Genomic DNA, 22911 nt, shown 5'->3' with positions numbered 1-22911 from the left:
TGTGATAGAGAGAGCCATCATAGGATTCGACACATGGGGTTGTCAACATTTTGAAACTTCCGCTCTACTCACTCACAAGGTATTTCTGTTGGATTCTTGATAATTTTTGTCGTTAACAAGATGAACAAGCACAAACCACGCGAGAAACGATAATTTTCACTCGGTTTCCTGAATTAATAGTCACCTTTGGTGAGAGTGCCGCCCTGTTAACATCATCAGTATAAAAGTGAAGGTAATACAAGAACTAGAAAACCAATACGAGAACAATACATGCTTGCAGTCGCTCTAAAAAAACACCGAGGCTTATATAACCGATTGCTCTAGACCTACATTTGTAGCTTTTGACGCACGGAGCATATACATTATTTAATAATATCATTAATTGTTTTTATGCGAGTAGGGCTTTAAGAAAACACTGAGAAAATGCCAACGCCCTTCGTCAGGTCTGACAGGTTTGATTAGACGGAAAGCATACATATTTCTAATACAAAGTATAAGAAATCGAGCTTATTCATCATTCGCCCCTTTTCTCGGCATATTGCTCTGCTTGGTAAGCTTACCTGCATTAAAAGCTAAGGTCAATAGACAAACAAAGCGAGTACCAGGTTTACTTGTTCAGAGGCATTTGACGCTGTGTCACAAAAGCAGTCCGTCTAGGTGAGTCTACGTGTGTGCGTTTGTGTTTATTCCTTTAGTGGACCACATGAAGGTGATATGAAAATTTAGACATCTTTTATTTGCCAATGGCGTCGCAAGTTTTACTAACTAAGAACATGAATACGTGCAGCTCTTCGCAGTATAAGTGCCAGTGTAGTTAAGTGTAAACTGCGTGCATGTGGGGCTGTTGACATCGCACAGTAAAGCGCCGATACGTGTTAACTAATCAGCCAATTAAGCCCGTTATTGTTCTAGATTTTAGTAGATATTTAACGGTGATATAACCAATACAACTATAGTTATCTACACCACAATGATGTTGTCAGTTTTCGGAGTTCACTGTATCCGGAGATCGATGTGAGATCCTCGAGGTTATTGTAAACTGAGCTCTAATATAATCACTCCTCTGCCGTTTCCAGCAACATAATTGAGGTTAGTTTTCTGAAATCGCTGAGCGATAACTCTGTTAACCCAGGGTGATATATATATATATATACGTCGATATGTGTATCCATGCACGCTTACATGACTTGTTGCTGCTATTGTGAATTATTGGGTCAGATCAGGTTATATAAAATGCTGCATCGATAAGTAGGTTTATATTGCTGTTAAATATATATATATATATGCTTCGCTCAAGAATGTATTTTTTCCGATACTTGTTACGCTGTATATATTCAATATATACTAATTGTGTGTGTGTGTGTGTGTGTGTGTGTCTGTGTGTGTGTTTGTGTAAGAGACGCAGTACATATCCAGCAGGTCGTATATGCTAGCATAGCCTACTATATTCTGGTTTTGAAAGGTCTTAATATCTTCATGTCCCCTTGATCTAAACCGACTCGAACAATATGACATATCTATTAAAATGATAGAACACACTTAAGTATGATGGTAGAAATTTGGCCGATGACGGTCCCTCTGATAAATGAAGTGGATTAGTGATAAACATTGAATAGTGTTGAGTACTGTAATGACGTACATTTAGGTAATGTGCACGCCTGAAATATCCACAGTTAATATATAATTTTCAAACAAATAGTGCAAACATTTCAATTTGTGGGGTTGCAAAGAGGAATGCCACCTTTAAACCCTTAACTTGAGGGAAGAGCAGGTGGTCGTTGGGGGGGGGGGGGGGGGGGGGGGAGACAACGGTGGAACGATAACGCACGTGTTAGCTGTCATAAGCGCTTTTCGGGAGACGATGTGCATGTCTACTAAACCCTTCCTTCCTAACATCAAAATATGAAATGATGCGATAGGAGTAATTGATCCAGCCATGCCCCTGACTTTTATTTTGAAAGTCGTGGAGTGTGGATTTTTGTTTATTAATGCTTTTAATTACGTAACATGAAAAATCATGGAAGACATTAAATCTTGATAACAGGACATAACATAAGTCTGGTAGATTCAGTGAATTATTTGGTTGTTTATATGTTTTTATTATGTAACAAAAATATCCTGAGAGGAATTAAACCTAGTAAACAGTGTATAACTTTGTTTAGAACTAACACCAATATCAATGGTCATTAATGTTTTTTTTTCTATTTTCAGTATAATGGATGCAATTATGATGGATGCAATTAACAGCAACATAACTGAGTGGAATCTGTGGACCAATCACTCTGAATGGGACACGGGGTACGCAGAGCCATGTTTCTTTTGCCAAAACACCGGCTTTGAGAATGAACTATTGTGTATTTTGAATGATCTGACGAAATATACAATTAATTTACAAATGTTGGAATGTTTTGAATTACAGGAGTAATTTGTATTCAACTTTCAGTATGTCATCCAATTACCATCATAATGCAATTTACAATATCATATGTTCGTGGTGCCAAACAAGGATCCAAAATACCGATACAGTGTCACCTGTAAAAAATGACCTGTGATTCCTTAAATTGAGGGGGGAGGGGGATGCATTAGTTTAGGTAGTAGGAGATTCCGAGAATAGATTTGGCCATCTGAAAAATGTTTTAATAAACATGGCCCTTATTGTTGTGAAAATCAAAATTACTACTAAATTTATCATTTCAGGGACAATACATATGTGTGTGATCAACAAACAACAGACTTGTATCTTCTTTTGAGGTTATGTTTTCTGGCCCTAAGTGTAAGTATCTTACATCTTAACTTAGAGTTTCCTTATAGACAGGGTACGGTCAATCGCTAATGAAGCCCGGCCATGGGTATGTATGTACAGCAAAATCATCATCACTAGAGAAACAAGGGAGGTTGGAACCTAAAGAGTCTGAAACCCCGACAAGAGGGCATTTCACTATAATTTGCCACTTACTAATATAAATTAGTCTTGCTCAGGGTAGTTGGAATTATAGTAGTTGGGTCTTCCGCTGATCTCTCTCGATCGTACGTTCAAATGTTTGGTCTATTTGACAAGCAAATAAAATCTGATATTTTCTATTTCTATAAAGGTTGTCTTTACCTAACAAGTGCTGTACGTATCGTTTTATTTTCAGGTGATAGTGTTGGTGATCTTTTCATTCACTGAGAAAAGAAGAAATCTGTGTTCTGGTTGCCTGCATGGAAGGCCCGGCATAGTGTTGTAAGTCTCCTTCTGCAAAGCTGATAGATTCTGCCCCCCCCCCCCCCCCCCCCCCCCCCCACACACACACACACCGCCCAGTAAAAGTATATGGTAATAACTTGATCCTTTCGATGGGAATATAAATTATATGATCAATCTTACAGGAAGATAATTTGAGAATCATTAAATAAATATTTTTATGTAGCATACATGTTTGTGGTACTTCCAATGTGTAGAATAGAACTATTAGATAGCTTTTCAGTTTTGTTGTTGCATTCTTTCCTTACAGTGCATAGTATAGGGCGTGACAACGTAATCTCATGGAAAAAGTCAAACAATTGAAACTCATATTATTTGTCTGATCATTTATCTCTTCGGTTTTTGGATTTTTTCAATATTAGTACTATATGTGTATTTCGTATATGCACGTTCAACCTTTAACCTCTATGAAACGCCTAATAAATGAACAAATGAATAACCGAATAAAGAAATGTAGATAATAACCATTACATTTCCTCTTCAGCCCTATGAACTGTCTAGAATCTCGTCACGATCGTTGGGCCTACGCTGCAGCCTACGCCGTGTTGGCGATCTCCGTGCTGGACTTCTTCCTGTTTGAGGACCAAACGACAGTGGGACCACCTTACATGAAACGTGCGTATACATGTGTGTGTTTGTGTGTGTGCGTGTGTGCGCGCGCGCGCGCGAGAATGCATGCTCGTGGAACAATGATAATTTAAACTTCTTTTATTGTCATTTACCAAAAATTAAACTTAACGTTGTAAAACGTACCTGTGTGTGTATGTGTGTGTGTGTGTGTGTGTATGTGTGTGTGTGTGTGTGTGTGTGTGTGCGTGTGTGTGTGCGTTTGAAGTCTTTGGCCGGACCAAATTTGATAATTGGTTAGACAATTTTGTTATCTTGGACGATTGCGGTTGTGTCATGATATGTAGTCTACTATGAATTATGTCAAATTACACACGCAGATGTGTTCACAATTTATTTTTAATTCGCTCCTCCAGCTAAATATTATCTAGAGTCTTGTATTTATTTTAGTTTATGGCTTTAAGTTTAAAATTCTAGCTTTTTGTCTGTTGCCCAAATGTTTTTCAACTATTTTTGGCCGGGTAAAAAAAAACATTTTTGTAACTTAATAACATAGTAATAATATTATCTAACCATGCTATTTGTCAAACTTTTGGTATTTATTAGTGATTAAAATTTTCGATTTTTCAATCGTGCCCATTTTTTCATTATGAAGAATATTGTGGTTAACATCTTTCGGGACAATTGAGATTTTAATGAAACTTGCTTTTAACGCATTATATTTTTTAAGAAACAGTGTGTATAATGAAAGAAAAAATGGTCATTCGGCATTAAGGAAAAAGTACTGAAATAATTGTATATGAAAGTTCTCAAACACAAGCCTATAAATTTCCTACCGTTAGCTTACAGCCAACCTGGTCGAAGGCCTTCATCAGAAACCAGGTTGGCCGTAAGCTAACGGTAGGAAATTTATAGGCTTGTGTTTGAGAATTTTCATATACGATCCAACTACCGAGCTAATGAACATTTTTGCTCATTTACTGAAATAATTATTCGCACATGTAGCCTAGCTACCTTTAAGAGATTTACCTTACTTGTTTCACAAGATATACTCTTTTTATCTACATTCTTTATTTTTCAGAACTCTCATTGGTTTTGTTGGTACTTAGATACGGTTTGGTGGTTTACCCCCTATTTACCGCCATTACGTTGAACACCATCTTCAGCTACTCCATTGGATGGGTGTACTTAATCATTTACATGGGTATCGAGGTCCTTTATAGAGTAGAATGTACCGGAGACCAGGTGAGTGTCTCCACCCACTGGTCTCGTATTCGACGAAGATGGTCTCTTCTGTGCAATATTGTTAATTAAGGTTGATTAATTTTTAAGGAGTTTACTTTTAAGAAATATAAAAATGATATTTCAAAAAATATTTTTAGTGCCCTATTTTTGCTCTTTTCACTACTTTGAAGTTCTAATATAGTAATAAATACAGGCTTGCATGTTCGTAATTGTTTTCATATATTTTAGACGTAAACTCTGTTGTTGTTTTTAAACTTCAGACTATGACTAGCTTATTGAAGTTGAATTTGAATACATTAGTATCCCTGCTTAACATATCTACGATTGAAAAAATAATAATAATAAGCCTGTGGATATTGCGGTGTCTTCTAGGTGTGGGTTATGTACCTTGGGATGTGCCTTCCAGCCTACCTGGGGATGGTAATATTGTTCGTGGATTTTCCCGTGCAAATCATTAGACACATCGTCTATAGGATCAAATATCGCTCATTTAAAGAGGTGACTTCCAGAAATCTGTCATATTCTTTTCTCTCTCTCTCTCTCTCTCTCTCTCTCTCTCTCTCTCTCAATAGCATGCGGTTTCAATGACGTATCTTACGTAAGACAACAATACTATCTTTATTTCAATGAAATGCCACATACGCACCTACTCTCTCTCTCTCTCTCTCTCTCTCTCTCCTTTATGTATGTATCACGTACTATTTCAGCGAATCAACCATTTTCTACAAGAGAACTACCAAGCCAAATACGTGAGAGTCATACTGAAAAAGAAAGTGTAAGTATTCATATTTACCGCTCATTTGAATAAGAACACCAGCGATTTACATTAAGATTATTGATTTTATTTGGTAATATGTTGATTCATATTCCAGAAATGACATAAACAAATTAAAAGAAAAACGCACGCTTAGATATTTTATTGTTTGTGCCTTTTGGAAAGAGGAAAGAACAAAAATTCATTTCATGTCGTCTAATTTCATTAAATATTTTTCTCGTCAGAACAATAGATACTCAGGGCCTCTCTAGAGGAGCCAGGGTCAAATCAGGGTGTATTTCCCTTTTTAAACGTTATACCTACACTAGGATGCCTGGTAAGTTTTCTCTAGGAGCCAGCAAGTCAGATTCTAATTCATGGGTCCTAAGAAAAAAACGTGCATTTTAATAACTGATATTAGTAAACCCAAGATGTACACGCTTTGTTTAAGAAAAAAAGCATGTCAGGAACCGAAACTTCAGTGTAACTGCAGCAAAAAAAAATTAATTTTTATGATAATTTCAACACTTTTATTCGCCACTTTACATTACAGTGAAAACTGACTCACTTTAACTTATGCCCTCTTTCTCAGTTTCCGCCTCATAACGTGAAGTCCGAATGTAGGTTGACAGTCTGCTTGCGATTATCTTTTCCACAGACACTGCTGTTAAACTGATAGATTTTTTTTCTTTCTAGGCTATAAATACTCGACGCGTATGGTGACCACTTTTACTGTTGCTATAATATTGGTGTATGCTGTAAGTAAACAGTTTTTTAAGAACACAATATTGGTATATACCACAGGCCTGTACCCAGCAATTTCAGAGGGGTGTTCTTTTTCTGAAACAATGGACTTTTTACCATGAAACTTTTGTGTGCCTAGATCAATATATTTAAGCGAGCTGACATTTTCCAGGAAAAAGGGCTGTTCGTTCGACCCCCCCCCCCCCCTCCTCGGCTACGGGCATGTACATGTACTGCTGGTCAATTATTATATAATAGTGTCTGTTCTGCGGCTGTGACGTTGTATGGCGCATTTATATTTTGATTATGTAAGACCTATGATGGGACTCGTTGGAACTTAAAATAAAGATATTTGCATCTTTTTCATTTATTACCAAAGGGAAATTATTTTTCCTTGAGGTTTTCAGTGGGGGCTATTCCGTATCGCCTTGAAAAATACATCGTTTGGAAGTATGAAAGAATGTTCTTTTTATTGTTTTCAGTTTGCCCTGATGTTCTATTTTTTATTTTTATCTATCGTGGATGATTATGGTGCCTACTTAGAGTACTTGTATTCGGATTTTGGCGTTTTAATTCAAGTCACACGGGGTGAGCTTATGCTATATCTGTTAATAGATTATTCAATTATGATTTAAAAGTTTTAATTTGCTTTATTTACTTAAGCTTATTATATCAATTCTTTACAGGTTTTAGATTTGCTGGTTAACACTGGTATTCCGGCGAATATACACTAGAAAAATTATATTTTTTAATATTTTAAATCCTTTAAAAACGTTGAGACTGTAACTTTAAGTCAAAATACAGAATAATTTGGCAGGTCTAGACCAACTAGAGCACACCTACTAATAATGATTCATGAATTTTCACTTAAGGCTGTGTGATCGGGGCACTGACTATAGCATTCCTGGCCTCGTTATTGACCATTGCCTACATGATGGCTAACTTCAGGTAAGACAACTCTCCAGCATGTTGTTAGGAAAACCATGCTTTATGTTGTGTCTTGTTAGCTGTGATAGGGAGTTAGCTATGATTTGGCATGTTCAGCGCCATAAAGAAACCAAGCCCTGAACTCCCAAAGCGATAGTACGTTGAGTAGCTTGATAATTCATAAAACATTTAATTTAATAATATGTGGATAGAGAAACTACATATCTTGACTTTCTTCGTTCTAAATGTGTTTATAAAATATGGCACAGGTGCTGAATTTACTTTTGCCTCGATTTCAATGGGTATTGAACCAAGAGCAGAAAGTAGTAGACATATTAAGCATTTTAATCTGGTTAACTTGGTCAGTATATCGAAGCACTTGTTGAAATTTACAGGGAAAACCTTATGGCAATCCAACGAGGAGACTACTCTAACATTCCGCCTCCATCCAAGAAGGGGAATATTGGCTGGATGGTAGGCCTACAAACGACGCATAATCAAACGTGCACGCACTCACACACACACACACCGTGATTTGTAGCGTCATTTCCAAATACAATAAAACATTTAAAATTAAAGTTTTAATGTATGTTGATCAACGTTAACAGGGAAGTTCGTATATTATTATAAATATGTCAATCATTCACTGTTCTTAGATGGGTTACGTGAAGTTTGCAGGGTTTCAAGTGGCATATATACTATGGGGTGAGTTGCTTTCTTGTAACATTGACGTGTATGTGTGTATATATGTATATGGTAACAGTAAAAGTAGTTAGTAATTTACATGAATTTTGATAATTTGCATGTGATTTCATACAAGACGAAAACCTAGTTAGAAAAGGTCTCGTAATCCAAACATGAGGTTTGTCACTAAATAGCAGATTTATGAACAATTACCCATTCTATTAGTAGGCCTACGTCTGAATATGGTTATAAGTGACATTGACAATTTGAGAGATTGATATTAGTTTTTTCTTCTCTTGTGGGTTGAATTTCCCATACTGCAGCGAAACAGACCGTTTGGTCAAGGGCTTATCAAATCAAAGCCTACGTCGTAACATGGGGGAGGACGCTACATAACAAAACAAAATTGTTCAATAGCGCCGTTTCCTTTCTAGACAGTGAAAGAGGGCAAGCATGGCCCGTCAAGTTTCAAGTTTCTCGTTACGGAGAAATATCTTTTAAAAATTGCACCTTTATTTTAAGTTTTATTTGCTACTGTAGGCTACTAATTCTCCTATTAACTTGGGTCTGCCTGTGTATAATTGATATCTTTTTCTTTATAGCCTTCGTTATTCATGCACTTGTCTTGACTGCTGTGTTCGTGCTGATTGGCATAGTGATTGCTCTCCTAGTGATGGAAAACGCAGCAGTAGATATCTTGATTATGATCTTGCAGTATGCATGGTAAGCACGGGCGAAGTCGCTCTGTCCACTGTGCTTAAGCTAAATAGACAATATAACAAAATATTACACAGCGATGAAAATAACGTTCACAATTCGAACCAAGAATTTGACTAGTACGGGTAGCTTTGAGTATACTTAGTTGCAGGTCCGATGGGTGTCAGCGTCTTCATTTTCAAAATTTCGTATTGATATCGCACATTCGAGCATCAAGATCGTCTGCGAGACTTTGACACTGAGAATAGCTTTTAACACAAGAATTGTGATCTGGAGCATCTGAAACGCATATTTAAATCAGACACTACTTGTGTCTTTAAAGATGCGTATTACGAGAAAACTTAAGTCAAACTATTGTCACTGAACCCAGCCAAGTGCTATGTGTATATTTTAGCATGATCGATCTAAAGGGAAACTCCTTGAGATATTTTGATATACTGTATCTTAAAGAACGTTGCTTTTTTCAGGCCATATGCTGTGACTACTATCGTTTTGCTTATAATACAAAGACTTTTGACGTGGTTAGTATTTCTACAAGAACGCGGGAAGGTTCTTGCTGTGAACAACAGGTAATATAAAACTGAAAAATTGAGGTAATTTTTAAAAGCTATAGAAGTTCCTTCTGACGTCAAATATTGTACCATTTTCGAAAAAAAGATGAAACTACTTAAATTGAATACTTATGTATGGTGTCCCTTTTTCAAGATTAAATGAATTTCTGTCCTTGATGTTTAACGAAGTATTTTACACCCAACTCATCACATTATAAGGGTTATAGCTTTGTTTGAAGAATGCAAATAATTAATTGTTTAAACAACAAGGGTCGTTTCATTGAATTTTTAGAATAGCAGGCCCTCCCTTTTAAATTAACCTTAAACCCCATATACGACCACTTTCGTCGTAAAGTCCTCAGTTTAATCCTTCCACCGGCATCATATGTAAACTGCTTCTTCAATTTTTCAGAAACCTGATGTTCAATTTCCTGTTCTTCATGTTCATCTACAACATGTTGCTCGGGCTATTTTCCACTCTCATGCGTATACTTAAGGGCATGGCGGTAGGACTACTGTTCTTAGGAAGGCTGGACCACAGTACTCTACCAAGACACGCCGACTTGATGCTCGATCCAGGTACGTTTTCAACTCGCTTGGGCCACATCATAGTTGATAGGCCCCTTAAGCTTCGATCGGTATTAATTTTGGGTGTGGCAGTTAAGTGCATCCACTGGAATGACACATTAGGGGCTGTATATTGATATACACACTCTCCCGTCTTTACCCACAATTTTACAGTTAAAATGCCAACAAATAGGCCTACTTGACTTTGTAGCCTAAATATAATAAACGGATATTGTTATGAATGTCTGTGACGCTGGTACGGGAAAGCTAATTTTTGGAACATTTTTTAACATTTTAAAACATTCCAGGCTATGGGGCATACGTCGGCATGCTACACGTGGAAAATGCCCACACACACCCAGTGATGGTTACCTTCGTGCACATTTTGGTCATTGAATTCAATAAAAAGAACGCCACAAACGATGATCTAGATGACGATCTGACGGTCGTTCATCACACTGAACCGGTCGCCAGCAGGACAGAGAATGGCATCAGTAAGTAGGCAGAAGATATTCAGTATTTTTGCGTTAATGCAATTTGTAATAAATTTCAAAATGTTTATTTATTCATTTACAGGAACTTTTGCATTAAACCACATATTCATAATATTCTATCCCATATCTTACAGAGATGGAGCTTAAAACCCCAGAGGAAGGCGTTACACGTGCTCGAACTCGTTGGCTCCTGGCTTATACGTTGTTGAACAACCCCAAGCTTATATATGAACGAAAAAGAGCTCTAGGACAAACGAGAAAATCTCTTGCCTTTTTGGGTGATGCAGGCAGTGAAGATTTGCCACAGGCAACAAAACTGTAGGCAAATTATTAAGTTTGATACTCTGCATAGTAAGGCCTAATCAATTAAGAGAGAGTGGAGCAGTAGAGCTTGCAAAGATACAGACACCAGACAATGCAAAACATTGCAACATTGTTAACAAAAGAAAAAAGAGAGAAAGAAAAAAAATGCAAAGAAAAACTTTTGTAAAAATCTTTTTGTACTGATTTTTGATAAGAAGCTGCATTGTTACTTAACAAAGACGCTTAGTGAATATGTAGTAAAGCAAGAATAGGCCTACGACTTGCCACTTATGGATCGAACTTTGCCAAAGTTCACTAAAAAAAAAAAACCAAAAGCTTCTAAAAATAATCATTTTATGCTTATTTGACAGCAGGTTACGTTTTGTTTTCAAAACGAAGGCACTCAGATAATTCCAAAGCAAAAGTTTGGTTTTGCAATTGTAGCGTGGGCAGCATGGACACACACGATGATCAGAATATATGCAGACACAAGCAGTGTCTGCATGAAAAACGTCAACCCCACCGCTTCATTTTATCATAACCAAGCACGTTCCAGAAAACACTGAATAAAAAATCCAATGTACACAGTCACTGGCTTCATGCACAGCGTGTCACTTTTTAGGCTTCAGCATTCATAACCCCCAAGCCAAGACGGAATGTGTATAAGATTTAAAGTGTTGTGCAGCTCCTTTTCTAGCCAATTTTAACACAAGGTCTTAAACGTATTTAACTCTTATTACTTTTTAAAGTTTACAGGGTAATGTATTTCCGATATTGTATTTTTTTCTTTTTTGGATAAATAAATCTTTATCTTTTCAAAAATGACTCGTGCTTTTGCACTGAACTTGCTATTTTACACAAAGTATCAGTTAAAAGAGCGCTTCAACCAAGATATTCAAATAAGTACAGAAAAATTGGAAAATGTTTCCTTCAGTAGCTTACAACTAAACAAAAAACAATTTTGACACGATTTTAACATCAAATAACCCTCAGCACACGGCACAATATAGATCTATAGGATTAAAGAACAATTCGGACGTAAAGTGACTACTGATCAGATGATGGATTGTCTGAAGAAGAGTTGGCAAGGAATCTTGAACGATTTTCAGGGATGAGATTTTTCCGACTGTAAGGGTGGATTTCCGACTCTTTGGGAACCAAAAAGCCCCAACCCCTGGATTTTTCAAAGAGCAAGACTTTAAAACTGTAATCTGGATTTCATGAGCTGATGTGTCCGATGTGTCTATGAATAGACTACACACTCTTGAAACCCCCACGTGATTGTTCTTATTTGTAAAAGGAGACCTGTTTAATCTCAATGTGTTAATTAGTTGTTTTTTAATTAATTAATTTTGCAAAATCAGACTTGGGCCAGAGATTAATCGAGAATTATCAACATCCACCCTCTTGATGCTGAATTCCTTGCAAGTGTTGAATCCCGGTGATCATTAAACTACATGGTGGAAGACTGGAAGGCACAAATGTGATTTTCTGGAATAAAGTAGTGTATTCAACAGGGACATCCTAGTCATATCTACATGTTTTACGACCGCAAACATTCTTGAACAATTTTTGTCACAACCTATCACAAGTTGGGAGAGTCTATTCGGTGTTAAAAGGCGGCTGTCATGGGATATCATGTTTGCATGTGCTTTTTGTTTTAGCTTTTTGGGCAAACATTGTACAATTGTCCGGGGACCATCCATATATGAATATACTTTTACTCCGGTAAAGGGCATACGGGGAGGGGGGGGGGGGGGGTCAGACACTTAAGCTGATTACACTGACTGTACTTTATGGGAGAACTCCCGCAGAGATAGATCGATCCTGCTGGTACATGCACGTACGTACAGAAACTTTATATTCTGAACATGCTCTAAACTATAAGCCAGTATGAAAATGTACTCTGTGTTGCCAAAGACATTTTACCCTCGATCAAAACTCTTGAAAAGTAAGCTTTTTATGATTGTAAAGAATCACATTGCACCGCTAGGTTGTTGATTAATACGCTCCATCTGTCTCCATCGTCCTCCAGAAGAAGAACAATCACTGCCCTCTAGCGGCAAAATTTTTTCTTTGGCCTTGAACTTTGTATGTATTCAACCAATGGAATAACGATATTTGAAATCTGCGGTAAAGTTGAACAGGAAAGAAACATGAAAACAGATTCATAACAGTAAAGTGAAAAACTCACGAGGTGATGGAAAACTGCCCTGGTTTTAGTCAAGGTTTGTACATGTCATTACTATCTAACAGATATTTGATAACGCCAAGTTAATCAGCTAGCTCTTTTAGTACAGTATTGTAGAGTCCAAGTTGTTAAAAGATGTTTGTCATGTTTGTGTGTCGGGGTTTCACCCGAATTAGGACTGTAGTTGAGTTTTAAAGCTTTTTTTTATGATTGATCAAGTGGTTAATTTCATTGCAGTATTTCGTTTATCCTTTGGGATGTGGACTTTATTTAATTTGGGTGAGATACTGGTAGCAGTAATTTATTTGCGTTACTGTACAGGGAATCTACGCTTGCTTTATTTAAAACTTGGCTTTATAGATAAGTTACTCAGTAGAGAGGCTCGTCTAGAGAAATGGAGACAGCAGAAGCCAGTCCGTATACCTTTGAAGGCTACACAACGGTCAACGCAACATGATAACACAGACAATAAATTGAGCTCGGAGAGAAAGTAAAGAAAAATTTTGTGTATCTAATACTCAAAAAGGATATTTGTGATTTTCTGTTAAATAAAAATGGACTCAAAATAAAGATAAAGGCAGTAAAATTTTAAAAGGTTTTGATAACGAAACTGCTACTGAACGATGCTTTTCTTTCTATGCCACGCTCTAAACAATTTACATATCAGTGTCAAATTCATCATTTGTTTAAAACCTGTTTGTCTAAATCCTATTGATGGATATATTTAACAATAAAAATAATAATAATAACAACAACTACATAGAAAAATGAAATGCCTAAAGGTTTCATATTAGTTTTAAACCTTTTGGCAATTCATTCTTGAGAGTAAGATTATATGGCATTTCAGACTAGGATTAAAAACTTTAAAGTTGTCAGAAAAAGATGGTCCTCGAAGGGTCAAGAGACCAGTAGAAGACACCATGAGCATGAGGTAAGCATTGGAATATATATATCTGGTCAATTAGTTGTTGTAAAAAACCCAATCTGAAAGTATGTATATTTCAGTTTTGAAATATAAAGTACTAGTATACAATTTTGTACAACAGACAGTGTCTGAATATATTCTGATCTGTCTGTCTGTGATGTCATTGAAATGGTCCTGTCGTTGTCCGAAATGATATTTTATTTTTATTTTATTTGGGTATGTTTATCCATTTTCTCTGGTAATTCTCAACATTTACTGGATTTCTTTGAAGGATTAAAAAACCAGGAGTAGACAGAAAACTTGATCAGTTCAAGCAGGGTTCTGCCAAAAGAAAAAAAAAAGATTTGCAACATGGCTTGAAGTTTGAATATCTCTAGCCATATATATTTTAAAATCTTCTTAATTTCAGAGAAAAGCTTGAGTTATGGAGGCAGGAGAAGAGGCAAAAGCAAGAGGAAAAGACTCAGTCTGTTACAGGGTAATTTCACACTTCTTAACAATTGGTTCCATGTGGAATGCTTTCTCTTTTCATATCAGGGAAGAAAGCATGTCTTGTAAAGATTGTGATATGGTTGAGAAAACTGTTAGAAAGTTTTCCTGTGTATATAATCCTCCTTGGGTTTTATATATATCATTGTTTATATTTTTAAAAGAAACACGATAAAGTATATGAAATATCATATAAGATTAATGTTTCATATTCCAGGAAGAAAGTGTTCAAACCATCTGGGGTGTTCAGGGCAGGTTCCAATGCAGGAACGCTTATAGGTCCAACCAACCCCAAGTCCTCAGAGGTGACCAAGAGTTCAAATGCCTCTAATACAAAAACCAGACCAAGTAGCGGTCAGGCTCCGAAGGAGATGCACCTGTGTAAAGAGAACAAGGCCCTTGATTTCTTGAAGACCAATAAACGTAGACTGTCCTTTACTATTCAAGAGGGGGCTTCACCTCTGGTGAAAGAATCCCAGCTTGCTGCCAGCGTCAGCAGGGATGGTGTGGGTATCAATGCAGATGTGAACCAAAAGGGTAATGGGAATTGTGGTGATTCTGTCAAGGGGAAGACCAAGCGCCAGTCACTGAGTACAAAACACAGGTTATCATTTGGGGCAACTGTCCATGTGGGTGTGGTAGCAGTGTCTGACAAGAGGAAGTCCATGTCTACTAATAAAAGATACTCCTTGGCTGCTCAGGCCATGCAGTCACGATCTGGACTAGCCAACAAGAGAAAGTCTCTGCCTGTGCAGAGTGTTAGGTCTGGAAAACCAGGATTGAAAGCATCACACTGTATGCAGCAGGGTGAAGGTAGTTTACCTGGGAAAGTCAAGCTGGCAGCTGGTGCTGAAAGTTGTGTGTTGTCACAGAAAGGTAAGTTTGCTGCACCCAACCTAAAATCTACGGGATCAGGTGGGACACTTTAAGTGTTTTTTTTTTGTGTGGCCCACATATTGGTAACTTGCAACAAAATATTTGGCCAATGTGATATTTATAAATATATAACACTTCAGATTGAATATTTAACGGAAAGCAATTATAGAAGAATAAATTAACTTTTGTTAACTGGTTAATAGATTTTATTGTGCATTTATTTATCAAATTTCATTTATTTGTTTTTAGGCCCTGGTAAGAATAAAGGAGACATCAGAGGATCCAGTGTGATGCCAGTACTTGCAAAGAAACGGGCATCTCTGGATAAGAAGAGTGTCAGAAAGGCTCCGACACTGGCATCTGGCAGCAGACGGTCATCACTCAGCAAAAGAAACCACATGAAAGGTCGTAGGCAGACCATGGCTGCCGTGCCCACCCAAGTTACCCAAGGTAGTAGCCATGTAATGACAAGCAACATTTATAAGTAAAAACTTTGCTTTATTGAATCCAGGTGATGGTTAGACTCTGAGATAGACTTTCTATCTTACTTTTTAGTATAATATCTGTTGATTAGACATTTTGTTGTTTGTGTGAAATATCATTGCTAGATGTGTGAAATATCATTGCAGTGGTAGATGTCATATAATTATTATACCAGTTCAAGTTTAAGCTCTCCTTCATGTTGTTGGTCCCTGGGTGTTTCCATGGTATTGCTGGTTTATAGTTGTCATGGTATAGATATTCCACATTCATACCATTTTGGGGTCCAGTAATTAGGTGATGTGTCCCTGATAGGAAGGCCAGTTTTTAAGTTTTTACCCCAAAGATGTCTTGTATATCCTGTGAAAATATTAACCATGGAAGAAAAGTATATAAGCCAAATTTTCAAAAAAGATATGTCTGCATGTCCATGATACTGGGTAACGACATTGGGACATGGGCATCAAAATTTCAACATGGACCCGATCTTGTGAACATGCTTTCCACTTAGATAATGCGTCATATTTTGCTTCATATTCATCAATTTTGGAAAAGGTAACATTCAACACATACTAAAATTATCAGGAAAGAGTAAACCTAACTTCACAGAGTTGGGAAAGAATGCTGCGATCCTGAATCAGCAGTTAAACAGCGATGACATGAAATAGATTTTTGTGAGTTACGTGCCAAAAAGTGTGAACCAGATATAGCTAATTTTAATTAGACTCATTAAATATTTATGTGACTGGATCATTACGTTAACAGTTTAAATCTGCACTATTTATGCTAAGTCCCTGGGCCAAATCTGAATGGGGAAAGTAAACTACACACTAGCTGTGGTTTTGCTGTCGTGTGTGTCAGAAGGAAACGAAACAGGAATGGGTCATAACATCTGTGATAACACACTCAGATGACAGGATTTCCTTACACGTTGTTTTATGAAAAGCAGTGTGTGTTTAAGGCATTAAAATCCCAAAACTGAATGATTTGCATAGTTCAAGTGTATGGGAGATAATACTTTGTTCTGAAGTTGAAAATGGATGCGATGGTAATGCACAACTTGTTTTCTCCACCTGTCAAAATTTGCGTAGAGCAATTTTTTTTCCAGTGTGTGTACAGTAAAGAAACATGACAATACTATTCTGAGAGCTTTCTTTTCCATAATGTATAGCTGCAAAACAGGCCGGTTATGTCTGTTTCCTAGAATTAAGTGCTTTTTAGTGTCATTTCTAGAATTTTAAGAATTAAAAAGTTTAAAATACACAGCAATGTTTGAAACACAAAATTGTTTGTTATAATAAGAGAAACCCATCCCCTTTCATATGAAAGCACCCCAATTGTAATCCAATACATAGGAATCGTTTGACAGACTTTCAAAGCTGATAACCCATTGTTATTACCCATTATTGTGGATGTGCAGATATGTAAAAGCACTATGTTAAAAAAATCATACCCCACTTTTTTTAAATCAGTTATTTCAAATCATAATTAATTTACCTGTTATGTTAAGGCGTGATGGAGGCTTGCTATCTGCTGACACTTTTGCATTACTGTCATCTTTGCCTCCAACAAATTCACAGTGATCTTTTCCTGAACCAGTACCATCACCTATGTTAAGGAAAGTATCCTTCAGATCGTCACTTAAGAAAATATTATATCGCGATGGATTACAGAGAACTACTCCCACATATTTTCCAGGGTTGTAGCCACTTAGTTTGACATACTGATCTCCATGGCAATCATTCCAGCGGTCATCATAGCTGAAGGCAAATCTTGTCCACTGGGTTACACTGTTTATCATCGGGATGCTTGGAGCATTGCCTTTTTGAATTTCAAGCACCTTTTTTTCAAGATGGGAGATTTGTGCAGTGATATTAGCAAGCCTTTGTTCCGTCTCTCTACCATGAGCCACACATTGGGAAAGTTCTAGCCTCAGTGCAGTGGTGATGCTTTCTAGTACCTTATAATCTCTTGACATGTCATTTTTAAAGTCTTGTAAAGTGTTGTTTAGTGCTGCTATTTCTGTAGCGGTTTGACCATTTAAGACCTGCACAGTGGAGTTGAGGATGGCAATTTCTCTGGTGGTGTGGTTTGCTAAGACTTGCACCGAGTTGTTGAGTTTCTCCGTGGACTGCTGTAGCTCTAGGTCACAGCTGCTCTGCACTTTGGGTACCTGGAAGCTGTACACACATTGGTCAGTTGGAATTGCCTCGCTGAGTACAGCAAGGAGACTGCATACTAGTAACACAATAGCTGCAGAAGTTGATGCCATTGCTTCTAGACTTGGTTACAGTTGGAATGACAATTTGGAATTTGCATGCTGCTTATGTGATGGTGTCTAGGGATAATTTATCTGGGGGTGATTTTTAGTTCTTGGGATATGTAAATAGATCTTAAAACAATGTTCTTATTTGTTAATCTTGGGAGAGGCAGTTTTTCTCTGATAAATATTAATGATTAATCTTCTTTGTCTGACATGCTATGTGTGAAAAATGTAAGGTTCACAATGAAATGTTAGATGTAGGTAACATTTTGAAACCTGGGTTATTTTGGAGATAACAGAGATCACGTACATTCAGATAAATGACCTCCTTTTTTATTTTTTGCAAGACAAAGAACTCGAGAGGTACAATGTACACTGTTAAGGATAAGGGGATGCAAACAAGACAAGTTAATTATTATATAGTAAAATTCATATATGACATTAAAAGGACAAGTTTTATAGAGTGATCTCCCATTATTCATACCCCTGAAGAATCTTACAAATTTTGCAATACAAAAATTCAAATAAAAATTTCAGTATTACACTGAAGATAGTAATAAAGTAAAATATCTTATCCTCTTTTGTGAAATAGTAGATGTTTTTTCATGGGAATGGCTCTAAATAAAAAGTGTGGTAAAATTTTAATATTGGCTTGTCTTTCAGTGGTCCCCAAATCTGCCATGAGAAAATCTTTAGCTCCCACAATTACTTCAAATGTGAGGACAGATGTAGATGGCGCTGAAGGTAATAGGGTGGGAGTGGTTATGCCAAATGTGCGCAATGTACGTTTTGTCACACCTGTTGGTTCAAGTACAAGAACTCATGGAACTCTGAGGAAAACCCCTCGTGTTGAAACGTCCATGAGGTGAGGAATGAGTCCCAACAATACAAATCAAACTTTTCTGAAAGGCAGTAAACATTTTAGAAACATTTCTGGAGGTCTTTTGACATATCTTCACGTGAAATTGATTTTTGGATATTAAAAGTGAATCCTTTTCAGTTTTGTTTAATCTGGCCTTTTTTGCCAGTACAGAAATTACTACATCTAAATGTGTGTCACAGGCAAAACTTTTATTTACATGCAAAACCGTAGTCAGTATTCTATAATAACTTATATGATCTTAATTTCAGAGAAAAATTAGACTCCTGGCTAAAAGCAAAAGGCAAGACTCCTTCCAGGTTCAGACACCTAATGTTCTTTGGTGCCCACCTCTCTGCCAAACAAAAGGGAAAGCAAAAGGAGCCAGCCACCAAGAGATCCCTGTCAGTGGCAGAACTAACAGAACAGGTACAGATCAAATGACATGTGCACATCTTTTAATATTGATAGATGGAGCCCATGCTACCTTGGGTCATGTAATTTGTGTACTTTACTTTTTATGCGAGAAAATAAATCTTTACTTGTAATTTATTTCTGCTTTAGATAGGAATTAAAAGTCTCCCTAAAAAACTGTGATAATTTTTTTTTCAGCAAGCACACATGGCAGCTGAATCAGAGGATGTGTTGAGGCAGAATCTGAACTTTGATTCTGAGGAGGAGGAGGAGGAGGATAGAGAAGACAGTGGGATACAGTCACAACTCCGGGACATGCTGGAAGAGTGTACCACACTTTATGAAGCTGTAAGTTACTGGTTATTAAATGTTGGATGGCTGTGAGGCACAGTTTTTATTCTAATAACAAAAATAAGACTTCGCAATCAGAATGAATGGTAGTGTTCCATGTATAACATGATGGTGAAATGTATGACACCATTTTCTTAGACCCATAAAACTATATTTATTTTAAATATGCTTCTAATATTGTAATATGGACTCGATGTTATTCTGTCTAATACTCATTTTGATATAACTGTTCTGTTGATATGTAAAAGTCATTTGTACACTTTTAAGAAAAAATAGTACATATTAACTGTGAATCTGGTCAATTTGATCTTTTCTTGTTTTTTTGTTTATTTTTATAAATATGCTCTGTATATGTACTCATTGTATTGCAAACATTTATTATAACACTTTCATTCAATTATTGCTTCTTTTAAACACATTCTCTGTTCTAGTTCAATTAAATCTTTTTCCTCCCAACTCTACAGGGCTGTCCAGCACCCAGTATATTTTCATGGCTTGATGAGATAGAGTCCAGTGTGTCCACTGCCCGGCAGTCAGCAGAGTATTGGGTGGTCAGAGCCAAAGTGACCGAGGGGTCAGGATCAGAAAATGATGTCTTGGATGTGTTTGAAGAGGCAATGAAGGCTGATGCTAAGGTGAGGGCATTGTCTGTTATAAAAGGTTTGTTAAATATGATGGTTTCACTTGTATCAGCTAATAAGCAGGGGCACCCTGAGTATTTTTTTACTTATATTGCCTAATATGCAGTACAGCATGAATGCACTAGTATATAACTGTAAAAGATTTAGTTTATACCTAAAATATCTAGTAGGAATTTTTTTAGATGTGCTATGCACATTTTGAATATATTAAAGGGCCTGAATTTATGAATTGTGTTGGCTTTTTCGGTCTGCAGATTTTGTTTAACCTTAAATAAGGATTTGTGTTGTATTCTGTCTAGCCTCCTGAGCCAATTGTTCAGGCCTTGCAGGAGTTCGTTCTGAGAATGGAGGAAAGATGCAAGGCCAAAGGTATAGCCATGACGCCACGGCAACCACTTCTAGAGATAGGCAATATCAGTAAGGATAAAACCACAACACCAAGCCATCTACAGGTGAAGGAAGGAAATGTGTTCGAGTCTTCTGCTATCAAGTACTGCATCAAAGAACAGACGCCTTATTTTCAGAGGTGAGATTGCAGTTGGGAAAACTTGGTTGGCAGCATTTTTGTTTCTGGCATAATTACCAGCTTAAACACATGACATGGCCAACTTGATAGTGCAAAGCAGTGATTAGACTTAAGCAACAAAGTACAGAAAAGTGAATAAATAACAGATGGACTGTAATGAATGGAAAGATATTTGGTATGCTCATTGATAGTTATTTATTGGTCTTGATCATGGTTTCTGTGCAATGCCACAGTCAGAGATGAGATTTTTCCGACAATTGGCAGATTTCAGACATTTTGGGAGCCTAAAATATTATTGGTCTAGGCAACCACCAGGACTCCACACCATTTTTTCCAACTTTTTTCACTAAAAGGCAGTCTCATAAATGGACAATGCATTTCGGTTGCATTGTTGCAACTGACACCACCCCCATTGTGTCAAGGTACAGATTAAAAATTATAACCAATTTTTCTCATTTTTTGGTCATTTTAGGTTGAAAGCTGCTGTGTCCGATTCCGTACAGTCTCCGATACAGTTATGTGCAGTTGTGACCCCTGTCAGAAGGTCAACACGGAAAAGTTGTGCTAACCTTCCCAGAATGCTCCTGGATCACGACACTGTAGTGTCCAGTGTCAATGATATCCCAGAGGACATGAAGGAAACCGTGCTGTTTAAACCAAACAAGGCACTAAATATGAAGTTAGAGGACAGCATTGAGCAAGAGCAGCCAGTAGAGTCTCAATAAGCTATAGATAATAATGTGTCTTTAGCTGATTACATATGAAATATTGTGCTTTTTACTGGGACATGGGTTTCTTTTTTTATGTGGCACCCATAAATATGCTTTTACAAATATTACAGCAGCATGTTTTGTGTGCATAAGAGACAAATTGTTCTGTGCTTGTCTTGTTTTGGAATGCTCCATTTTCTATGTGTTTGCTTTTTGATTCAAATAATCGTGCATTGTATAATATTATGAAATTTTATACTCATAAACGTCTTTTCTTTTGGGGAGATTTAAGGTAACATTGCATATTTTATTTGCAATTTTTAAATTTTATTAAAGGGATAATAACACTTCGTATGAGATCTATATTTCTTAGTAAAAAAATTGTGAATAACTCTTAGAAATATAATATATTCTGTTTTACCACAAAAACGGCAGTTATAGCTTTTATTCTGATATCTGAGCTTGTCTTTAGACCACGTGACCTCCATTGATGGCTATACTCTGTTAAAATCTCTTAAGAGATTTTAACAAAAAACCAAACTTTTTAGAAAAAAACCAGGGACTAACTTTGAATGTAACAAGGCAGCAAAGCTGTCAAATGTACAGACAAAAAACAGGAAATAACTATGCACTAAATAGGCTACTGTCAATTCTGATGCAAAAGAACATTATGTTAAACTGCAAATTCAACATCAAATTTTAATTATGCTCAACAGGTAATACCAATGTAAGTAAAATGTGTAACAAGTTCACACTTTGAAAATGTATAACTTCCAGAAAAAGAAGCCAATTAGACTGCTTTTCCAACTCAGGCTGCATTTTAGTCCTGTATTTCTTTTTTGAAAGTTTGGCAATCATAAGTAACATGGTTTTCCCATAATGGTCATCATGGCAGCAGCACCCAAAATTGTGTTTTCTTCTATTCTGATGCCATATTACATAATGGTTAACAGCATAATGACCGTCAATTTTAAATGATAAAATATACGTATCATGGATTTTCAGAAAATGTGACTAGCATGGGTCTTCAAGCCCGTGGAACTTCAAAGTCATACCTTGAAAATGCCAATATGTGAAAAATTTAATTTTCACAAAAAAATTTTAACTGGCAGTAAGAATTACCAAACAGACTGCATTGCCTACTGAAGCTGTATTTTAGTCCCATGTTTCTTTCCTGTAAGTTTGAGAACAGTAAGTGACATGGTTTTTCTTAAATGGTCATCATGGGAGCAGTGCCCAAAATAGTTTTTTTTTCAAATTTTGATGCAATATTACATAATTTTTAACAGCATAATGACCATCAATTTTAATAATAAAATATTAGTATTATGGATATTCAGAAAATGTGACTAGCAAAGGTTTTCAGGCCCATGGAACTTCAAAGTCACA

At 36.7% G+C, this 22911-nt stretch overlaps 3 protein-coding genes across 3 annotated transcripts; 2 read left to right on the top strand and 1 right to left on the bottom strand.

Annotated features, from left to right (window-relative positions):
* Positions 1 to 515: 515 nt before the first annotated feature.
* LOC106178591 (stimulated by retinoic acid gene 6 protein-like) lies at positions 516 to 11132 on the top strand. The gene is made up of 19 exons (XM_013561839.2): positions 516 to 657; positions 2212 to 2298; positions 2698 to 2773; positions 3138 to 3223; positions 3729 to 3859; positions 4893 to 5056; positions 5429 to 5554; positions 5764 to 5831; positions 6056 to 6147; positions 6507 to 6568; positions 7037 to 7142; positions 7427 to 7502; positions 7877 to 7955; positions 8138 to 8186; positions 8768 to 8888; positions 9350 to 9451; positions 9846 to 10012; positions 10309 to 10494; positions 10629 to 11132. The coding sequence occupies exons 2-19, from the start codon at positions 2216 to 2218 to the stop codon at positions 10814 to 10816; spliced, it is 1962 nt and encodes a 653-aa protein (XP_013417293.2). The 5' UTR covers positions 516 to 657; positions 2212 to 2215; the 3' UTR covers positions 10817 to 11132.
* A 1721-nt stretch (positions 11133 to 12853) lies between these two features.
* LOC106178611 (uncharacterized) lies at positions 12854 to 22108 on the top strand. The gene is made up of 12 exons (XM_087008955.1): positions 12854 to 13025; positions 13349 to 13478; positions 13836 to 13919; positions 14323 to 14391; positions 14620 to 15278; positions 15528 to 15728; positions 18685 to 18886; positions 19153 to 19309; positions 19493 to 19642; positions 20110 to 20280; positions 20586 to 20812; positions 21285 to 22108. The coding sequence occupies exons 1-12, from the start codon at positions 12998 to 13000 to the stop codon at positions 21535 to 21537; spliced, it is 2331 nt and encodes a 776-aa protein (XP_086865081.1). The 5' UTR covers positions 12854 to 12997; the 3' UTR covers positions 21538 to 22108.
* On the bottom strand, positions 15763 to 18186 carry LOC147762928 (uncharacterized). The gene is made up of 2 exons (XM_087008957.1): positions 17256 to 18186; positions 15763 to 16118 (listed from the first exon to the last, which is right to left on the bottom strand). Exons 1-2 carry the CDS (start codon positions 18028 to 18030, stop codon positions 16006 to 16008), a joined length of 888 nt encoding a protein of 295 aa, XP_086865083.1. The 5' UTR covers positions 18031 to 18186; the 3' UTR covers positions 15763 to 16005.
* Positions 22109 to 22911: the final 803 nt, after the last annotated feature.

Source organism: Lingula anatina, chromosome 3 (genome assembly GCF_051362555.1).
Source record: "Lingula anatina isolate TDL-2025a chromosome 3, LinAna3.0, whole genome shotgun sequence".
Taxonomy (NCBI): Eukaryota; Metazoa; Brachiopoda; class Lingulata; order Lingulida; family Lingulidae; genus Lingula; species Lingula anatina.
This window is presented reverse-complemented; position numbering and strand designations above follow the sequence as displayed.